This window comes from Molossus molossus, unplaced genomic scaffold (assembly GCF_014108415.1).
Source record: "Molossus molossus isolate mMolMol1 unplaced genomic scaffold, mMolMol1.p scaffold_m16_p_13, whole genome shotgun sequence".
NCBI lineage: Eukaryota > Metazoa > Chordata > Mammalia > Chiroptera > Molossidae > Molossus > Molossus molossus.
The window spans coordinates 20177333-20199019 of NW_023425348.1; the positions used below are offsets into that span (position 1 = coordinate 20177333).

Sequence of the window (21687 nt, forward strand, 5' to 3'; positions counted from 1 at the left end):
GTACATTTATACAATGGAATACTATTCTGCCATGAAAGGGAAGACAATTTCATCCTTTGCGACAGCATGGATGGACCTGGAGAAAACTATGCTAAGTGAAATAAACCAGTCAGAGATAAACGAGTACCATATGATTTTACTCATATGTAGAATTGAATGAACAAACTGAACTATCAAGCAAAATAGAGACAGACTCATAGATAGAGAGCAGGCAGACAGCTCTGGTGAGGGGTTGGATGTTGGTGGTGGTGGGGGGAATTAAGAAAAAAAGAGAGAGAAGTCATGAACATGGACAACATTGTGGTGATTGCAGGCAAGAGGGGGTGGGTGAAGGTAGAAGAGGGCATAGAGAGGATAAATGGTGATGGAAAAAATAAAATAATAAATGAAATAAATACCTGTTGTCAAGCAAAAAAAAAAAGGTAATGCTGCTAAGAAAAGCTCATTTTGTTTTAGAGGCAAAATCTTCTGGGGGATTAAAGGGAAAAGACCACAGAAAATGATGGAGTAGGTCTAATCAATATTAGAAGACCAATGAAACAAGAGCAATGAAGAGCAAGACAGTCTTTGAAGATGGATTGGTGGTCACAGAACGAGGGATTAACATTGGGCAACCTGCCATTTTAACAAATGTACCCAAGTTCTGATTTGAGGAGTGACAGGAGGGTTTGGATGGTGAGAGAAGATAATAAATACAAACTACTTAATCTGAGGCATAAAAATAGCATTTGCACACAATGGAATACTATGCAGCGGTAAGAAAGAAAAATCTCTTATCCTTTGAGACGACATGGAGGGACCTGGAAAGTATTATCCTAAGTGAAAGAAGCCAAGCAGAGAAGGACAAATACCACATGATCTCACTTATATACGGAATATAATGAACACAACAGTCTGAGGAATACAGTAGACCCAGACACATGGAAGTGGGGCACAGACTGACATCCCTCAGAAGAGGGGATGGGGGGTGGGAGGGGTGGGAAGAGATAAACCACAGAACTTATATGCATGTATGCATGACCAATGGACATGGACAACTAAGCCGGGGACAGGGTGGAGGGGTGGGGTGGGGGGTGCCAATGGGGTAAAAAGGTAAAATATCTGTAACAAAAAAATAAATAAATAAATAAAATTTCAAAAAAAAAAATAGCATTTGCTATGGACTGAATTATATCCCTCTAACATTAATATACTGAAGTCCTAACCCCCCAATGAAAAGGTATTTGGGCATGGGGCCCTTGGTAAGTAATTAAGGTTAGATGAGGTCATGGGGTGAGGTTAGGACTGAAATAAATGAATTTTGAAGGGACACAATTCAGTCCATAACATTCTGCCCCTGGACCCCAAAATTCATGTCCTTCTCATATGCAAAATACATTTATTCTATCCCAACAGCACCAAAAGTCTTAATCATTCCAGCATCAACTCTAAAGTCTAAAAGTACAAAGTCTCATTTAAATATCATCTAAATCAGGTATAAGTGAAACTAGGGGTATGATTTATCTTGAGGCAAAATTTCTCTCCAGCTAAAAACCTGTGAAACCAGAGAAGTTATGTGCTTCTGAAATACAATGGTGAGACAAGTATAGGGATAGACACTTCCATTCCAAAAGAGAGAAATAGGCCCTGGCCGGTTTGGTTCAGTGGTTAGAGCGTCGGCCTGCGGTCCTGAGAGATGCGGGTTCGGTTCCCACTAAGGGCGCGTACCTCGGTTGCAGTTTGTCCCCGGCCCTGGTCGGTTGTGTGGGTGGCAGCCACTCGATGTGTTCCTTTTGCATCGATGTTTCTCTCTCTCTCTCCCTCCCACTCTACCTGAACAAAAAATAGAAAAATGTCCTCGGGTGAGGATAAAAAAAAAAACAAAAACCAAAAGAGAGAAATAGGAAAGAAGAAATGATGATTCCAGGCAAGCCTAAAACTTATCAAGGCAAATTCCATTAGATTTAAGCCCCAAAATAATCCTCTTTGGTTCATTGCATTGCATTCCAGATCCACTAGGGCAGTGGCCCCACCTCTGAGATTCTCTCCCCAAGTGTGTTATTGAAATTGAAGGGGTGGCCCTGATACTCTTTGGATTGCACTGTAAGCTCTTTTGTTTTCTTGAAAAATAGAGCATGTTTGCAGCCAAATGGCTCCATGATATGGTCCTGTAGGATCTAAGATGTTTGACAGCCATCATTTCATTTTGTTTTTTTCTGTTCCCTTTTGTTCAAGCTGGCAGTGTCTTTGCTGGTACAATCCCCATCTCTATTTCTGGCTTCTGCTGAAATGGCCGATTAAGTCCACAGATTGAACCCCGGAGATCTCTTTATCAAATAGTAGCTCAGCCACACTCTTAGTATTCCCTTTAGAACAAACTTTCTCATTTTTTTCAACATGGATATGCTGATAATTTTCCAAATCCTCAATTTCTGGTTCCTTTTTGCTTAACAATTACTTGTTCACTTCATCTCTCTTTTTTCATTTTCTACTTTAAGCATTTTAAAGGAACTAAGCTACTCCTCTGACACTCTGCTTAGAAGTCTCCTCAGTTAAACTTCCATTTTTATCACTTGTAAGTTCTACCATTCACAAAACACAAAAACAATTCAGCCAAGTTCTCTGCCATTTTATGACAAGAATTGCCTTTCCAATAACATGGTCCTCATTTCCATCTGAAATCTCACTGGAATCAACCTTAATATCAGTATTTCCAGCGTGCACCTCAAAACTGGTCCAGCCTATATCCATTTCCATTACACAGTTTTAAAGCCACTTCCACATTTTTAGGTATTTGTTACAGCAGCACTCCCCTTCCAAAATTGGTATTAGTTAGATCGAGCTGCTATCACAAAATATCATAGACTGAGTGGCTTAAACAGACATTTATTTCTCACAGTTCTGGAGGCTGGGTATCCCAAGATCAAGGTGCTGGCTGATTAGATTTTCTTGGTTTGCAGGTGGCTGCCTTCTACCTTTGTCCACACATTGTACAGAGAGCTCTGCTATTTCCTCCTCTTCTTATAAGGGCATTAATCCAATCATGAGGGTCCTGTAAGACCTCTTATAAACCCAATTAACTCCCAAAGGCCTCATTTCCAAATACCATCACATTAAAGGGATAAGGCTTCAACATAAGAATTTTTTTGGGGGGGTGGGAAGAATTTTGGAGTAGTACAATTCAGTCCATAGCACATGCTGTCTGTTATGTAGGAATTTGGTTAAATTATGTCTCCAGCATTTATAAGATATATAATGTATCATTATGATCACATAGAAAGTTAAAAAAGGATTATATTCCCCCTTAATAATAGTATTATAATACACTGGGTGTCTCATTTTAAATGTGTCAAACTTGGTGCTTTTCAGGCAACCTCATTAATGTAGAAGTGGCAGAGGCAGGATGGTGTAGCGGTCAGGGTACTGAATTCTGGAGCCTGGATTTGAATCTCAACTCTACCTAGCCAGCTGTGCAAAACTGTGTAAATTACTTAGCTCGTGCCTCTGACTCCTCATTTATGAAATAGGGATATATAATAACTTCTCTCAGAGTTGTTTTGAGAATAATATATACAATACTCTTAACTGAGCACACAGAAAGCACCCATTTTATGTAAGTCAAAAAAGGGCAAAGTGTGTCTAAATGAAGGAGGCTATGGCACCTGGCTGAGAGGATGAAGCAGCACTAACAACCAGCAATCAGGGTAGTGCAGCCAGCAGTGAAGGAGGTTTCATCTCACTCTTTTTAACATTGGTTCACTTGCTAGAAGAATGTTCTTTCTCTCATTTTAAAAAGCTGTTTCTTCACTTATCAAGGCCCTCAAAGGAAAATTAGAGAGAAGACCATATTTCAGAAGAAGAAAAGTACAGAGAGGAAGATAAAAACAAACTAAAGGAAGAATACTTGCAAACCACTAGAAACGTCTGCTTCTGAAATGAGTGCTACCTCTTCTACCCTGTTTTTCAGAGTACTAATTGATTCTGTCAGGCGCATGTGGAGTTTTAGAATCTCTCTTTTTGCAATACTTCTTTAAACACTGGAAAAAAGTCAGTAATTTGTGAAGTATGTACCAACATGAGGGAAGGTTGAATACTTTTCTCAATGAACCTTATTTTTTGTAAATGAATTGACTAGTTACTGTAAACATGCTTTATAAACACAGTGATACATAGCTCTAATTATTTCCTTTTGAAGATTCTGAATTGGTAAATATATTTGCTCAGATACTCAGTTTAACTTTGTAAGTAGTCTGAAGATCATGCTGTACCAGCTTTTTACTTTACAAATTTTGCAGTAGTCCTTTAGCCAAAAGCAATAAAATCTGACCTACCAAGTCTAACATCATGAACTGTTTGTAGTCTTGTTTTTGACTAATACCAAGAAAAGTTATTTTTTGCAAGGTTACTAGAATTCCATAAAAATTCAATGTAAGAATTCACCAAAACAACCCCATCCAATTTAAAGTCGACTTGCTTTTTCTTGAGTACAAATTCACATCACCAACCAGATTTTCCTTCTAAATGGAATGATGATTGTTAAGAGGCCTCAATCTAAAATTTAAAATATAGTGTTCGTGTACAAATTGATGGTTGCCAGGAGATGGGATTAAGTACAAATTGCCAGTTACAAAAACAGTCATGGGGATGTAAAGTACAGCCAACATTAGGAAAATAGTCAATAATACTGTAATAACTATGTTTGGTGTCACATGGGTACTAGAATTATTGGGGAGGGGAATCACTTCATAAATTATATAAACGTCTAATCATGGGGATGTACACCTAAAACTAAAATAATATTGTATGTCAACTATAATTTTAAAATTAAAAGTAAAATAAAAATTTAAATATATATATATATTGTTCATGTTTTTTTGTTTTCAAAATAGTCTTCTATTAACACTCTGAATTATTCTTTGACCTGAGAGTTATCTAGAGGTTTGAGTGTTCCTAAGTGTTTGGGTAATTTTCCTTAAAGATTTCTAGCTGTGTTTCAATGTACTATGAAAACATTAGCTATATAAAGTGCTCCTTTTGAGAATTTAAGACTCCTCCAAGATTTAACATATTATTATTATTATTTTAAATAAAGTTTATTGGAGTTACAGGTATTATTATTTTTTAAGAATGTTCCATAGTGGCTATATGGTTCCTATCAGAAATCCATTACCCTGCCTCAAATGAAATTTTGCCCAAGCATCCTCAAATCAGTGGCATCTTACCTGACCCCTTCCTCCGTGTACAACTGCCCACTTCCCTCCTTCTGCTTCCACTGCTATGGTAGCACCTATGATATATAACTGCACATATTTTTTCACATACTGAGTTGAGTACAGTTTTCTCTTATTCATCTTAATGTTCCCTGTATCTGGCAGAATCCATGGAAGGTGCAAAATAAACACTTTCCAAATTAATGAAAAGAGAAAAACTGCTTTTATGTGCTAAGCCAGGAAAAGATGCAGGGCAGGCCTGGCACAGCTGATCACACTTGACCTTGATGTTATCAAACAAATGACTACTCACAATTTGTATTTTAATAAAAATTCCTGAGACAAAATTTTGTTATAATAGTAAAATAGTCATCTGAAAAGATAAAAATAAATTTTATTTACCTAATGTAATCCACTGTCCAGAATCTGAAAGTAACTTCAAATTGGGAATAACATTTGGGTCTTTGAAAAAAGCCTAAAATACAAATTTAAAGAAAACAAGTTAGATAGATACTTTGTTACAAATAACTATAGTAAAAGCTCATTTAATTCAATTGGGGAAAGATAATTTTAAATCAGTAAAATGTCTAAGTAATAAATGCTTTATAAAGAAACGAAGTTTTGCCCTGGCCAGTTTGGCTCAGTGGTTAGAGCGTCGGCCTGCGGTCCAGAGAGACCCGGGTTCGGTTCCCGCTAAGGGCACGTACTTCGGTTGCAGTTTGTCCCCGGCCCTGGTTGGTCGTGCGGGTGGCAGCCACTCGATGTGTCCCTTCACATCGATGTTTCTCTCTCTCTCTCCCTTCCTCTCTCTCCCTCCCACTCTATCTGTACAAAAAATGGAAAAATATCCTCGAGTAAGGATAAAAAAAAAAAAAAAGAAACGAAGTTTTGCCTTGGCCGGTTTGGCTCAGAGGTTAGAGCGTTGGCCTTCGGGTCCAGAGAGACCCGGTTTTAGTTCCCGCAAAGGGCATGTGCCTCGGTTGCAGTTTGTCTCCGGCCCTGGTTGGGTTGTGCGGGAGGCAGCCACTCGATGTGTCCCTTTCACATCGATGTTTCTCTTTTTCTTCCTCTCTCCTCCCACTCTGTCTGAACAAAAAATGGAAAAATGTCCTTGGGTGAGGATAAAAAAATAAAAATTAAAAAAAGAAAAAAAGAAATTAAGTTTTGCCCTGGCTGGTTTGGCTCAGCAGTTAGAGCGTCAGCCTGAAGACCAGAGAGTCCCAGGTTCGGTTCCCGCTAAGAACACGTACCTCGATTGCAGTTTGTCTCCAGCCCCAGTTGGGGTCATGTGGGTGGCAACCACTCGATGTGTCCTCTCACATCAATGTTTCTCTCTCTCTTCCTCCATCTCTCCCTTCTGCTCTATCTAAAGATAAATGCAAAAATGTCCTCAGGTGAGGATAAAAAAAAGAAATTAAGTTTTGTTAATTTCAAGTTGGAACAGTATGAACAACACTATGTCAAGGTATAGATAGCTTTGACAATTTAATAAATAGAAAATAATGATTTACAATGAAAAGGATGAGGTTATATAATATTTGAAAATTTTGTTTTCCTTCAATCTTGTTTCCCCAATTAACTGTCTTGGTAATTACTACCACCCCTCCCTAACTAGATCTAAATCTAAAGTGACGGTCTATTTAAATCTATCCAGGGAGCACCACAGATAAGTCATAGATTTGACTTCCTAAAAATAAAATTTGCTACATGGCAAAAGAAAATAAAGTAGTCAAGTTTTAGTTCAACCACGAGCAGCTGATTCTGGCTGAAAAAGTCAGAGGAGAAACTCATTCAAGCATCTCAGGCAGTCCACATAATTTTCAGGAGGGGAGAATCAGCTAAAGGCTGGGCCCTGGGAACAATCCAAAATCATACAGAGCAGAACTGCCCTGATGAGGAAACAGTCATCGTTGCTGCAGCCCCATCAAGCACTAAAGGAAGCTATTACCATCCATTCTCTTAAGGCACTGCTGTGCCAGGACAGCCTGGCCTGAAAGTTGGATGCCTCTGCTACCACTTTTGCCAGTGAAATGGGTTCTCCGCGCACTTTTTTCCTTACGTTGCTCACTTTGAAATCCCAGATCTGTACTGATAAGTCTGATTGGTAAACTTGGACCTCAGGTTTGTGCTCTGAGTGCAAAGGAGGCAAGTGTTTTGAGTTCCATTTTGGACTTGCTAAAAATAAAATAACCCCCAAATTACATGTATGTTAAAAGGTGCTGGGCAATAAGTAAAAACAATGATGTCTATGATAAGCAATAAAAGAAAACAATAGATTGGGAGAAAATATTTGCCACAAATATAATTTTTTAAAAAATGGGGCCTGAGCCCTGGCTGGTTTGGCTCAGCGGTTGGAGCGTCAGCCTGTGGACCAGAGTCCTGGGTTTGTTCCTGCTAAGGGCATGTACCTCAGTAGCAGTTTGTCCCCGCCGCGGCTGGGGTCGTGTGGATGGCAACCAGTTGATGTGTCTCTCTCTCTCTTCCCCCTTCTTCTCTCTCTCCTGCTCTATCTAAAGATAAATGCAAAAATGTCCTCAGGTGAGAATAAATAAATAAATAAAATTAAATAAAAAATGGGGCCTGAACCAGGCCGGTGTGGCTCAGTGGTGGAGCACTGACCCATGCACCAAGAGGTCACTGGTTTGATTCCCAGTCAGGGCACATGCCCAGGTTGTGGGCCAAATCCCCAGTGGGGGTCATGTAGGAGGCAGCCGATTGATGTTCTCTCTCATTGATGTTTCTATCTCTCTCTCTCTCTCTCCCTCTAAAAATAAATAAATAAAAAATAAAAAAATAGCCCTGGCCGGTTTAGCTCAGCGGTTGGAGCGTTGGCTTGCGAACCAGAGAGTCCTGGGTTCATGCTAGGGGCACATACCAAAAAATAATAAATAAATAAAAATGGGGCCCTGGCCAGTTTGGCTCAGCAGTTAGAGTGAAGGCCTGTGGTCCAGAGAGACCAGGGTTCGGTTCCCGCTAAGCGCACGGACCTCAGTTGCAGTTTGTCCCCGGCCCTGGTTTTTCGTGTGGGTGGCAGCCACTCGATGTGTCCCCTTCACGTCGATATTTCTCTCTCTCTCTCTCTCTCTTCCTCTCTTTCCCTCCCACTCTCTCTGAACAAAAAATGGAAAAATGTCCTCGGCTGAGGATAGATAGATAGATAGAAATAAATAAATAAATAAATAAGTAAATAAGTAAGTAAGTAAATAAGTAAATAAATAAATAAAAATGGGGGCTGACATCCCCAATGTTTAAGATACAAAAACCTGTTTTAGCCCAGCTGGTGTAGCTTAGTGGTTGAGCGTCGACCCATGCACCAAGAGGTTGCCGGTTCAATTCCTGATCAGGGCATATGTCCAGGTTGTGGGCCAAATCCTCAGTGGGGAGCATACAGAAGGCGGCCAGTTGATGTTATCTCTCACTGATGTTTCCATCTCTCTCCCTTCCTCTCTCTCTAAAATCAATAAAGAAAAAAAAATTAAAAACAAACAAACAAACCTGATTTAAACATGCCCAAAGGGCCCTGGGGTATGGCTCAGTTCATTGGAGCGTCCTCCTGGAGAGCAAAAATTTTGGGTTTGATCCCCAGTTGGGGCGTGTGCAAGAGGGAACTGGACAATGTCTCTCCCTTACATTGATGTTTCTCTCTCGCTCTCCCTTCCTCTCTCTCTCTAAAATCAATAAACATATAAAAATAAACATGGCCAAATGATATAAAAAATCACATAAAAATACAAATAGCCAATAAACTTATGAAAAGATGCTCAACGTCCAGAGCAGTGAGAGAAGTGACAATAAAAACCAGAAGACATCACTTTTATCCATTACACTGGCAAGATTTAAAGACTGGTAACTTTGGTGAAAGTACCAAGAACAATGCATTCTCACACACTGCTGGTGGAAGTATGAATTTTTACAACCTTTTGGGAAGTAACTGTATATTAATCCTGAACATTAAAAACATGCATATCTTATGATCCAACAAATTCTACTTCTGGGTTTGTGTCCTGCAGAAATAAAACCATGAATGGATTAAGATTTATGTATAGGAAATTTTTTATAGTACTGTTTGCAGTGTCAAAACTTGGAAACATTTCAATCTTCATCAATAGAAGAAAGGCTGAATAAAATACAGTACACTTACAATAGTTAATGGAAAAGAAAGTACATATAGAACGTAAGCTCCACAGGGGTAGGAGCCTTGTTTTTCTTACTGTTATACTCCCAGGGCCTTGAATGGGGCCTGACACATAGCAGTTACTCAATAAACATCTGCTATATTGACTCTGAAGGAAAACCATGAGCATTTTGAGTAGAATAATAATAATTTAAGAGTAATGTGTATTATAAAACACATACACACACAAAATGAAATAAAGCTTCCATTTATATGAACATAAAGAAAAGTATGGAAGAATATATACCAAAACATTAACAATAGTTACCTCAGAAGTGCTGGTTATAGTGTTGTGGGGAGAGGTGGAGTGAAGATAGGAGATAGGATTAGATTGGGATAGAGGCTATTGACTCTATTAATTGTTCCTTGTGCTTAAATTGTTGCAATAAATATTTCTCTTATTTCGACATTCCTTTCAAGCTATTATTCTTTTCCTAAATAGCTTCTTAAAAAAGAAATTTATCTGTTTCTTTTCTCTACCAGTTATTCTTCTGTAACTGGCTGCAGCTCCCATTATCAAGTAAAAGAACACTTGAATTCCTTAATTCCAAAATCTAATGGACACAATCCTGGCCCTTAGAGAGTTTACAGACTAAAAGGCGAGGTATTAACTAACATGCCATGAGTATTATGAAGTGTAGGGTATTTTATAGGAAGCACATAACAGGCAGATCTAATCTAATAATGTTGGAAAGAAAGGTTAATGTGGAAAAGAACATTCAGGTTTAGATTGGAGAAGTGAGTAACTGTTGGCTGAGCAAAGGGATATAATGCTAAACGTTTAACAACTGATACTCCTACCCCCCCCCCCCCCCAAAGCCCTGATTTGAGCATCTGCTGATTTCCATGGTGGATTCTAAGCTGCCAATAGTTTAACAATCAGCAAAGATTTCTGAAAATTTAGTAGTTAAGCTGTCCTGATCTGGTTTTAGCATGACACTGGAAAGTTTTATTTTTAAGAAGAAGAAAATCCAAGTTTAAGGTCTGTAATGTGAGAAAAGAGGGAGTGTATCCCATTCAAATAAAGAAGTTCAGTGTGACCAGAATCCAAGGGGCAATGGTCAGATGAAGTTGGGAAGTTAAACTATACCTTGTAGGTCAAGTAAAAAATTTTGATCCTGATCTAAGATCTACCTAGATTGATCAATATTTTGATCTAAGGGCAATAGGAAGACACTGAAGGGATTTAAGCACAGGAAAGGTGATTAGGTCTTATTTTTAAAATTTAATTCTGGGTGTAGTGTAGAGGATGAATTGAAGTGCTATTGAGACTGGTTAGGTGGGAGGGTTCTGCTGTAATCCAAGACAAACTGATGTTCACATCAGTCAAGCCCATAGCAAGTAGGGAGGTAAAGAAGTAGATGGAGTCAATGAATATTTAGGAGGAAGGGACAAAGGAAGCCAGACGAATCAATGACTCCTGAAATTTTTTCATGAAAAAACAAAACAGGCAGAATGATTGTCATTTAATGAGAAAGGAAACAGTGAGGAGGACCAGGTGTGTGGGGTGAAGATTAATCCATTCAACAAGTATTTGTGAATGTCTACATTATGCCAGGCAAAACAAAGTCCTGGTTCCCTGGAGTTTGCATATAGTGGTGGAGGATAAAGGTAAGCATGTTATAGGCATCATACATGCCCAATTACAAAAAGTAAGCTTTCCCCAAAGTTATTCCTCATAAAAAAAAAGGAAGCTGCTTTATAACTTTACCAAGTCTTTCAAAGTAAAGAGTGCTTGTGCAACTATTTTAGTTTATATAACATACATGTTTGAAAAGTAACAAGCTGCGCCCTGGCCAGTGTGGCTCAGTTGGTTGGGCATCATCCCATGCACTGCTTGGTTGCCCTTTTGATTCCCACTCAGGGGCACATGACAGGGTTTTGAGGTCAGTCCCCAATGGGGTTGGGGGTGGGGGTTCGGGAGGCAGCCCATGGATGTTCAGCTCTCACATCGATGTTTCTCCCTCTCACCCTTTCCCTTTCTTTCAAATTGCAATCGAAGTAGGCAATGTGGCCTGCAGTGAATGGATCTGGAGCCAATGGAAATAAGTCTTCATGAAGGTCCCTCAACTAAAGCAATATGATAGTTACATTATTGAGATTAAAATTATACACCTAAAGAATGAATTTTTTAAAAAGCACCCTACCATAATGTTGCAAATGTGTTTTGGATTGCTAGAGAATTTCCAGTGAGGCATTAGAAGGGATGCTCTGTATCTCTAATAATTTTAGGAAAGCTGATGTGTTTTGGAAAAATATTAGATGATTCATAAACTAATTATAGTGATAACAAAGATACTGATGATAAAATGCATATATGCATAACCCAGGGACACAAACAATAGTTTGGTGAAGGGCAGGGGTGGGGGTGAGCAGAGTAGAGGGGGTCAATGGGGGAAACAACAAGGTACATATATAATACTTTCAACAATAAAAATAAATTAAAAAGAAATGTGAGTGTTTGAAAGTATTTCTAAAATTAATATATTATTTTCTATATAATGTTTAATGTATGTCTCCTATATGCCTCACATATGACATATAAGTAGATATTTGACTATATTATCTATATGGTACACTGCTGGTTTCTGATCCGATGTCAATTCTTTCTTTAAGGAATCCCAATTTTATTTGGAAAAGCCACATGCTCAGCTAAAATTCTGCATTTCTAGTCTATGTGGTATGTGGCCATGAGATATAAACAAAATCTTGTCATGAAATGTAAGCAGAAGTGTTTTACAGACCTTCAGGAGAGCTCTGTAAATTAAGAGCCTCCTTGCAATTTATGTGGAAGGTTCCCCTCATTACCCTAGTCCCATAGTGAGGATGCCAACACTGTATACTGAGGCCAACGCTCTCCTGAGACTCAAAGTGTGATCTTATATTCAACTATCTAGGATATTGCCGCTTGGATGCATCTCCAATTTAGCATGCCTAAAACTGAACTCATTTTGTTTGTTTGTACTCTCTATGCATTTAGTGATATCATCTGCCATTCATATTGCCTTTTTCATAAACATCTCTCCAGGCCATTCTGGTACTGCTTTTTTTTTTTTAACTTAGTGCTAATGTCTTAATTGAGAACATCATCATATACTCTCTGGAAGACAAGTTTCCAATTTGGTCTCACTGCTTCTATACTCAGCCCTAACAATCTACCCTCCACAATTCTGCCACGGTGATCTCAGTATTTTACGTTTTACTGCCTTGCTGAAAACCTTTCAGTTACTCTTCACTAGCTAAAGCTCAAACTCCTTTGTATGGCTCAAAAGGTCTTTTAAAATATCGTGCCACCCATCTTTATAACACTGTCCCCCCACTTTGTCTATCTGACAAACTTCTCCACATCTTTCAAGTGACTTGTATTTTGTAAACCCTCCTCTGACCACTTCAGTCAAAAACTATCACTTTCTTTTTTGTGACACCACAGTACCTTATGCATATGATATGTTTGATATCATTGTTCACTATGCAATGCAAATTTTGGTACTTCCCTCTCCTTAGCTGCCCTGTTCATCTGCACAGACCTAGGAACTAAAGCAATGTTTCCTTCTTACCATCCATTTACTAATTAACTTTGGAACATAATTTGTTTTTATTTTTTATTATTTTCAAATTTTATTTTAAATTATTTTTTTTATCCTCACCCGAGGACATTTTTCTATTTTTTGTTCAGATAGAGTAGGAAGGGGAGAGGGAGGGAGGGAGGGAGAGAGAGAGAGAGAGAGAGAGAGAGAGAGAGAGAGAGAAACATTGACGTGAAAGGGACACATCTAGTGGCTGCCACCCACACGACCAACCAGGGCTGGGGACAAACTGCAATCGAGGTACATGCCCTTAGCAGGGACCGAACCTGGGTCTCTCTGGACTGCAGGCCAACACTCTAACCACTGAGCCAAACCGGCCAGGGCCATAATTTGTTTTTAAATTGAAAGAAAAATCCAAAATCTGGAATTCTAGTTTAAGCAATATCCTTTGTTCAGTTATAAGGTTTTGTAGTAGAAATGACATGGATGTTTAAGTCAGAAGGCCTGGATTCTGCCATTTGCTAGGCATTCTTGCACAAAGTATTTAACCACTCTGAGCTTTAGTTTCCTCAGCTATGAAATGGGGATCAAAACACCAAACTTACCAGATTGTTGTAAAGATTAGTGACAAATGTATAAAAAGTGCTGAAAGCTAATCTGGCAAACAGAAGTCACTATTACTATAAAAAAAACACTTTGTAAAGTATCACACAAATGTTAACAACATGAGCCAGGCATTTGTGAAATACTTTATATATATTTTATCTTTAATCTTCATTAATAATTTTCTCATATATTTAGCATTATTTTCATGGTTAAGTAATTTGCCCAAAGTCATATAGCTTATAAGTGGCAGAGTTGGAACTTGAATACAGATAGTTAACTAGAGGACAAATAGAGAAGACCCAAGTTTTATATAGGGCCTTAAGATTATACAATTTTAGGGGCTCTAAGAATACAAAAACATCTATTTTTGAAAAATTCTAAAAACATATGACCATGTGACCATGTTGGTAGAGTCTCTCAGAGTTCCTTGGAAAGGGCTTCTATAAGTAAGGAGCTTGAGCCAGTGAGGGACCCTGCAGATTCAAATCCTCTCCTGGGCCATGTTCTTTGCCACAATGCTTTATTTCCTCCAAATTAGTTACATGAGTAACAAAAATGACTGTATGAGTACAATTCTTTGAATTGAAATATAGGAATAATACCATCTACCTCACAGGAAAAAAAATTAGGATAAACAAATATAAAGATGTTGAATATTAGAAAAAAATTACCTGATATTAAGGAAATTGATTGTGCTTTATGGATGAGGATGAGTCTTGAATCTATTGATGAACTCTGTCTACTTCACAACCCAAATGAATTCTGCACTCTCCTCCAAGACATTTTTCCCAATATCAATGTTCCTCCATTAAGTGGTCTTTTCCTATGCTTAAGGCACCTGATTATAGCAATTAGTTTATTGTGTTGTAGAGGATATTTTACATTTCTAGCTTCCAAAACTGTATATACTTTGCAAGCTTGGATCAAATTGTTTTAACATTCCCCAGCAGGGACATAGCAAATATTCAATAAATATTTATTGAATAAGTGACTTACATTAAAAATTTTATAGCACTCTCAAATTCAGTGAATTAAATCATCATCTTCTTTTAAAAAATTATTGAGAGCTAGTACTGGTATAAATGAAAAATCTAAAACTATAAAAATCTAACCATGAATATTTGAGAAATGTCATTAATGTCATCATCAGTAGCGTTACAATAGCATTATATTATATTAGCATTATAACACTATCTTAGGGAAAGAGAAATAGACATTTAATCCATTTACCCTCTGTTAAGGGTAGAATTAGTGTGCCCACCAAAATTTAGGTCCTTCCTGAAACCTCAGAAAGTGATTTTAGTTGGAAACAGGGTTGTTGCAGATATAATCAGTTAAGATGATGTTATACTGGAGTAGGGTTGGCCCCCTTACTGGCATTCTTATAAAAAGAGAAGAGACACAGATATAGAGAGACACAGCTAAGTGACGCTGACAATGGTAGAGGTTTAAAGTTCTGCATTTGCAAGCCAAGGAGCGCCACGGATTGCTGGCAACCACCAGAAGCTACGATGAGGTAAGGAAGGATTCTCCCCTACAGGTTTCAGAGGGAGCATAACTGTGCCCACCCCTTGATTTTGGATTCTTGCTTCCTGTTGTGTTAAGCCACCTATTTTGTGATACTTTGGTATAGCAGCCTGGGAAATATTTTGCCTTATTAATTAGACTATTATTTTCTTCACTGTACATGAGATGATCTGATTTTTGTTTATTGACAGTCTTGCCACACAGGCTTGTAAGATCCCTGGAAGCCAGGTTCCTGTCTGTCTTGTTGGGTCTTGTATCCAGCATTTGACAGAATTTCTAGCACATGGTAGGCCCTCAGGTAAAGTGTTTGTGAATGAGTGAATAAGTCAGTGCCTGAAGGACAATGGCAAAGATAGTATCACAGACCGTAAGAGTATTTTCCATTTGACTGAAGAGGAAAAAAACCAGGAATTAAAATAATGTGACTGCATTTTAACGAATTGTGCTTTAAAATTAGTTTTTCCCATTTCAAAGCATTCATCTTCTAGTAGCTAACGACTTTTTTTTTCAATTCCTCATTTGGAGCTGCTCTTAGAATCTGTTCTCACAAAGGTAGATTTGATTTCGAGAAACATCCAAAAGTAACTTGAAGCTAAGCCTAGTCATTAAAGCTGGTGATAAAGCTGGGTAATAAATACTCAAAAATGAGGTGTGCCTATGACAAATAGAGACCTGTTTTCCAGAGAGAGACTGACTTTCCAAAACTGTCAAGATCTCTACGGAAAGATACTGAACATGAGCTAATATCTTTCACTCCTCTTCAACTCCAAGAAAACCACGTCATCAGAATGAAGTGTTCATATGAATCTATGCCGAACTGGGAAAAAAACTTAAAATCAGTAGAGACCCAACTCTCCAGCGCCCATACCAACCATAAAGAAATCATCCTTCCGATAGGGCTGAAACACCTGGTCAAACCCGAACGCCTGCGCCCTGATTCTGCCCAGCATGGACCTGCAGCAGAGGAGGGCAAAAGTCAGCTTGGGGCTGGCCCCCTCGGAGAGCACGTGGGCCAGTCCCACCCACAGTCCGCCCCGCGCAGGTGGTACCGCTGCCGCGGGCTTTCAGTCAGGACCGGGCCGCCCCAACCCCGCCCGTCCCGACGCCCGGCTAGTGTCTCTACAGCCACGCTGGCCACCGGACTCTTCTTTTTGCCCCTTGGCCTCTCACCACTGGCGGAGCCGGCTGGTGGTCTCCTGCGTGCTCAGAGACTGGAAGGTTTTCTGAGGCAGGAATCTGAAGTAGTAGCTGCCCAAATCCCCCGGCTCCCCTGCCGCCATTGCGGTCCCGTCTGCGCCAGAGCGGAGGGCCGTTTCCATAGAGACGCGGCGGCTCAACGCTGGGGGCGGGGCGGGGCGGGGCGAGGGGCGGGGCCACTCCCACCACAGGGCCCGGGCTCTCCGAGCAGCAACTCCGCCCGGGCTTTTCTGGGAGCCGGTGCCGGCGCTCCTCCCCGACCCAGGACTTGAACCGCTCCACCTCCGGCCGAGCGGTTATGGTAACTAGGGGTCCCAAACGAAGAAAAAATGCCAATACAATCACTCTTAATAATGATTACTGCCCATGGGTTGATTTCCTAGCCTCAAAGACTGTAATCTTGGATTTATAATTATCTAAGTTTGATGACTCAAATATTCCTGAAGAAAAAGTATTCTGAATTAATAAGTTTATCTATTTTGAAAGACAAATGTCTATGTGACTACTTGGGAAACTATTGTTTTACCCTCTGGCTCTTTTTTGTAAAGTTACATCCGAAGGCCAAAACAATTTTTCCATACACAGTATGGTACAATTAATTGGCTGTTTAATAGAAACACATACTTCTAATTTTGTATTGAAACCTTTTCTATCTATAATTCTTGTTTTGTTTTGTCTAATTGCAATGGATCTGGCTTCAGAATGGGGGGATAGTTCTCTCCCACCTCTTTGCTAATCCCATTTCTTTCCCCTGGTCTTCAAGAGCTGGTCTGAGTATCCTTTACTCAGCAGCAGCAGGAAGACCGAGAGAAACACACACAAAGAATATTTTTTTTCACCGTTGATTATTACTCTATTGTATTGCTATACCACAGCTTATCCTTTTGGGTTGTTTACAGTTTGAGGGTATTCTGAAAGTAGCCCCGAACATGGGGGTGCATATCTTTTTTATTTTTTAGTTCTCAGCTGAGGCTATGTTTAGAGAGAGGAAGGGAGAGAGAGAGAAGAGAAGAGAGAGAAGAGAAGAGAAGAGAAGAGAAGAGAAGAGAAGAGAAGAGAAGAGAAGAGAAGAGAAGAGAAGAGAAGAGAAGAGAGAAGAGAAACATCTGTGTGAGAGAGAAACATTAATTGGTCACTTCCACTTTGTGTCCCAACTGTCAATCAAATCCACAACCTAGGTATGTGCTCTGACTGGGAATCGAACCTGCAGCCTTTTGGTGTATGGGACAACACTCCAGCCAACTGAGCCACCCAGCCAAAGCAGGGTGCATGTGTTTTGATGGACTTATGCACTCATTTCTAGGAGATATATCCCAGATTGGAAGTGCTCAGTCATAGGGCATACTGGTTTCACTAGATCTTGGCAAAAAGTTTTCTAAAGTATATCAATTTACACACCAACCAACAATGTAAGATTTCCAGTTCTAATTTTTGCAAACATAGCCATTCTGGTGAAGTTGTATTAATTTCTCATCGTGATTTTAAGTTTACATGTCCTTGATAGTTAATGCTGTCGAGCAAATTTTTATATGCATATTAGCCTTTCGGATTATCTTCTTCAGTGAAGTGCTTATTCAAGTGTTTTGCCCATGAAGAGTTGTCAGTCTTTTTCTTATTTATAAGAAGTTTATAATAGTCTGGATATGAGTACACTGCAGGTATATGTGTTGCAGATATTTTCCTTTCTATCTGTAGCTTGTAGCTTTGCTGCTCAGAAATTCTTAATTTTAATGAAGCCCAATTAAGTTTCTTTTACGTGCCATGTTTGCTTTTTTGTCTCCGCAGATTCATGGAGATAGTCTCACATTTATGTCCATGATTCAGCTCAAAATAATTTTTTAAAAGCTCATTTCATTTTTTCCGTATGGTTATTTTATTTTATTTTTTAAATCACCATTTATTCTCTCTATGCCCTCTTCCACATCCACCCCCCCACCATCACCGCACTGTTGTCCATATCTATGAGTTCTCTTCATTTTTTTCTTTTTTGCTCAATCCTTCCCCATGCCCCCCAACACTGCCCCCACCCCTCCACACACACCAGAGCTGTCTGCCATGGTCTTTATCTATAAGTCTGTCTCTATTTTGCTTGGTAGTTCAATTTAGTCATTAAATTCCACATGTGAGTGAAATCATATGACCTAACTCTGTACATTAATAAGAACATTGAACATTTCTAACCCACTGAATTGTAAGTGGCTCTTAAAAAATCTTGTGACTGTTTCTGCTTAATACTTTATAAAAGCATTTTCCAGAAGACCTAACCACATAGTAATTATTTTCTAGGTTCTCCAGCTTTATTGCGATATAATTGACATGCTGCACATATTTAAAATGTATGTGATAGCCTGGCCGGTGTGGTTTAGTAGATCGAGTTGTCCCTTGCACTGAGAGGTCCCGGTTCGATTCCTGGTCAGTGCACATGCCTGGGTTGTTGGCTCAATTCCCAGTGGGAGGCATGCAGGAGGTAGCCCATTGATGTCTCTCTCTCACATCAATGCTTCTCTCTCTCTAAAAAAATAAATAAAAACATAAAATGTACATGATAAAGTTTGATATATGTGCTCTTTGTGTTTTGTTTTTTTCTAAATCCCAAAATAAAACTATAGATATAATTATTTTCACTTGGGGTTAAGATTCTGGTTTATGTTTAGGAACTTCTTTGCATTACTTAAAAGCAAATCATTTTTATTGTGTTGATGAAATTTATCATCTTTTTTCCAACCTTATAATCAGTGATTATATTTTGAGTATATAGTCTTAAAGTTCAGTGTTTGCTTGGAAATTGATAGTTTTCTAATTGTTAGTTGTCACTTAAATATGCATAATTGGTATACATTCTATATAACTTTTATTAATTCAGGCTTGATCTGACAATGTTTTTTTTCTTTTAGTGTCTACCAATCATCTTTAAATTTTAAAAAAATCACAAAAACAACACATGTTTAATAGAGAAAAAGACAAAGAAGCAAAAAGAATATAAATACCCATAATCCCAGAGATATAACTTTTCAAGTTTTTGGAGCAATGAATATTTTCCACAGGGAGATTTATCAGATAAAGATATCTTCAGTCTAAATTTCATTGACTCACACTTTAAGAAACCTTGTCCAGACAAGTATATGTGGGGAATAAAAACCTTTTATATTTACAAAGTAATTCTCACATTGTGTTTAGTTTCACACATATTAGTGGCTTTTTTTTTTATCTTTATTGATTTTTATGATCAGTTTTGTATTTTCACAGTATGACTATGTTGACTAGCATGGAAATTAAGTCAGAGCAGAAATCCAGTTCCAGCTCTAGTGTGTAGGTTTCCTCATCTGTAAATTGAAGATATAATTATTTTACCTCCTGAGGTTATCATGAAGATTAAATTAGTTACTTGGTATGAAGTGCTTATCACAATTACTGACACTTAAAATTACAATGTATGGTAGTCATTAATATTAATGGCTATTTTTATATGGGTTTCTAAGAGCAGAATCTCAATATATAGTTTGTGGATATAGGAAATAAAGTTTGAGTTGACATATCTCAATTTATGGCTATTCTCTAGAGCAGGGGTTTTCTTTTATCCTTACCCAAGGACATTTTTGCATTTATCTTCAGATAGAGCGGGAGGAAGAGAGGGAGGAAGAGAGAGAGAGAAAAACATCGATGTAAGAGAGACACATTGACTGGTTGCCACCCACACAACCCCAATCGGGGTTGGGGGGGGACAAACTGCAATTGAGGTACATGCCCTTAGCAGGAACCAAACTCGGGACTCTCTGGTTCGTGGGCCGACACTCTAACCGCTGAGCCAAACTGGCCAGGGCTAGAGCAAGGGTTTTCAACATGTTCCACAAGAATTTTTAAAACATGCCATACCTGACTATTTAGTGAGGGGCCCTTAGATTGTCAAATTGAAAAATGACAACAGCCAACACAATAGCCCTCCGGTGTGAGTGAATCAAAATGATACCTATTTTTTTTTTTGTCAGATTGGGAAAAAGTATTTTTTTAATGTGCCACAGAATTTTAGTGATTAGTTTATGTGTGCCATGAGATGGAAAAAGTTGAAAATCGCTGTTCTAGAAACATTGGGTTAGAAACTATTATTTTCTTTTTGTTAGCTCTTTCTAGTTTTTTCATCACTTAATTTCTATGAACCTCAGTTTTGCATCCTTAAAACATAGACACTAATACTGAATGCCTCATTAGATTGTAACTTTGCACTACAAGATAAATGTGTTAATTATTACTGCTGGCTCCTCTTCATTTAACTGTAAAATTTTACCAAGTGAAACATCATTTTGTCATTAGCTGTTATTATTCCTTCAGGTTTTACATTCCTTTCTTCTGGCAATATACCATGCAAATTGCTAGGCATTATGGGAATTCCAAAATGTATAAAATATTGATTCTGCCTGCAAAGCCCTTACAAATTAGTTGGAATTTATTGAACAATTTTTGTCACTTTGCTGTCATGTATTTAAACTTTATTTGCTCTTTTTCATCCTTCTAAAATTCAATACTACTGTCCTCACTGACCATTTACTTGTTCTCTAGTGACGGTTTAAAGTTGACAAACTACTAGCTTTTATCTGATACTTTAGAATACACACATATGACCTAAAGTAAATCTGATAAAAGACTTTCAATGAAATGAAGAGGGAGCTAATTCTAATTATCAAATTATATCAATGTTTCAAAGCAGTGCTTTCTTTCTATGGTTCTACTTGGTGTAAATTATCTATGATTCTAATGATTTGAAAAAGATTTACAGAATAGACTTAGAAGCCAAGAACAATATTAGATTGATTCTAGTGGTTGTATGTTCCTGATAAATAATGATAATTTTTTTACTTTTATAGAAGAATGAAATAGTGACTGTGATCACAGCTATTTGAAACTTGAAAAATGCTGTTCATCAATAAGTTATTTTTTTCCTGGCTAGTTTGGCTCAGTGGTTGAGCATTGGCCTGCGGAACAGAGAGTCCCGGGTTTGGTTCCCGCTAGGACCAAAAATAATAAATAAATAAATAAATAAATAAATAAATAAATAAATACAGTGAAGATCTAAAAAAAAAAAAAGTTATTTTGTTTAGATTAGTAGTTATTCAAAAGTCAGTTCATAATAAAAATTTTACTTCATTTGTGGCCCAGTGAAACATAAGAGTAATGGGCTTTTTCTAAAATTAAATCTCTTTCTATTACAGAACTTTTTAAATTTTAAAATTATTTTCTCTTTGTTGTAATTAAAATATACTTTCTTTAGGAAATCATGATAGTTAAATAAAAAAGTTGTTTTGTTTTTTTTAAATCTGGCAAAAGGTTTACAACCTTATGTGTTGCTAGAGCAGAACCTTGCTACTCCAAATGTGGTTGGTAGACCAACAGTATTATCATTTGGGAGCTTATAGACATACAGTATCTCTGGTCTCATTCCAGACCTACTGAATCAGAATCTGAACATTTACAA

At 38.2% G+C, this 21687-nt stretch overlaps 1 protein-coding gene across 1 annotated transcript in view; it reads right to left on the reverse strand.

The window, feature by feature from the left end:
* Nucleotides 1-16332, reverse strand: part of CFAP300 (cilia and flagella associated protein 300) — a 30544-nt gene extending 14212 nt beyond the window's left edge. Inside the window, exons 1-3 of the mRNA XM_036259731.1 lie at nt 16194-16332; nt 15896-15977; nt 5592-5664 (exon numbers count right to left, since the gene is read on the reverse strand). Coding sequence (XP_036115624.1) covers nt 5592-5664; nt 15896-15977; nt 16194-16303 — 265 coding nt within the window. The 5' untranslated portion in view covers nt 16304-16332. The remainder of the gene's footprint in view (nt 1-5591; nt 5665-15895; nt 15978-16193) is intronic.
* Between the last annotated feature and the right edge of the window lie 5355 nt (nt 16333-21687).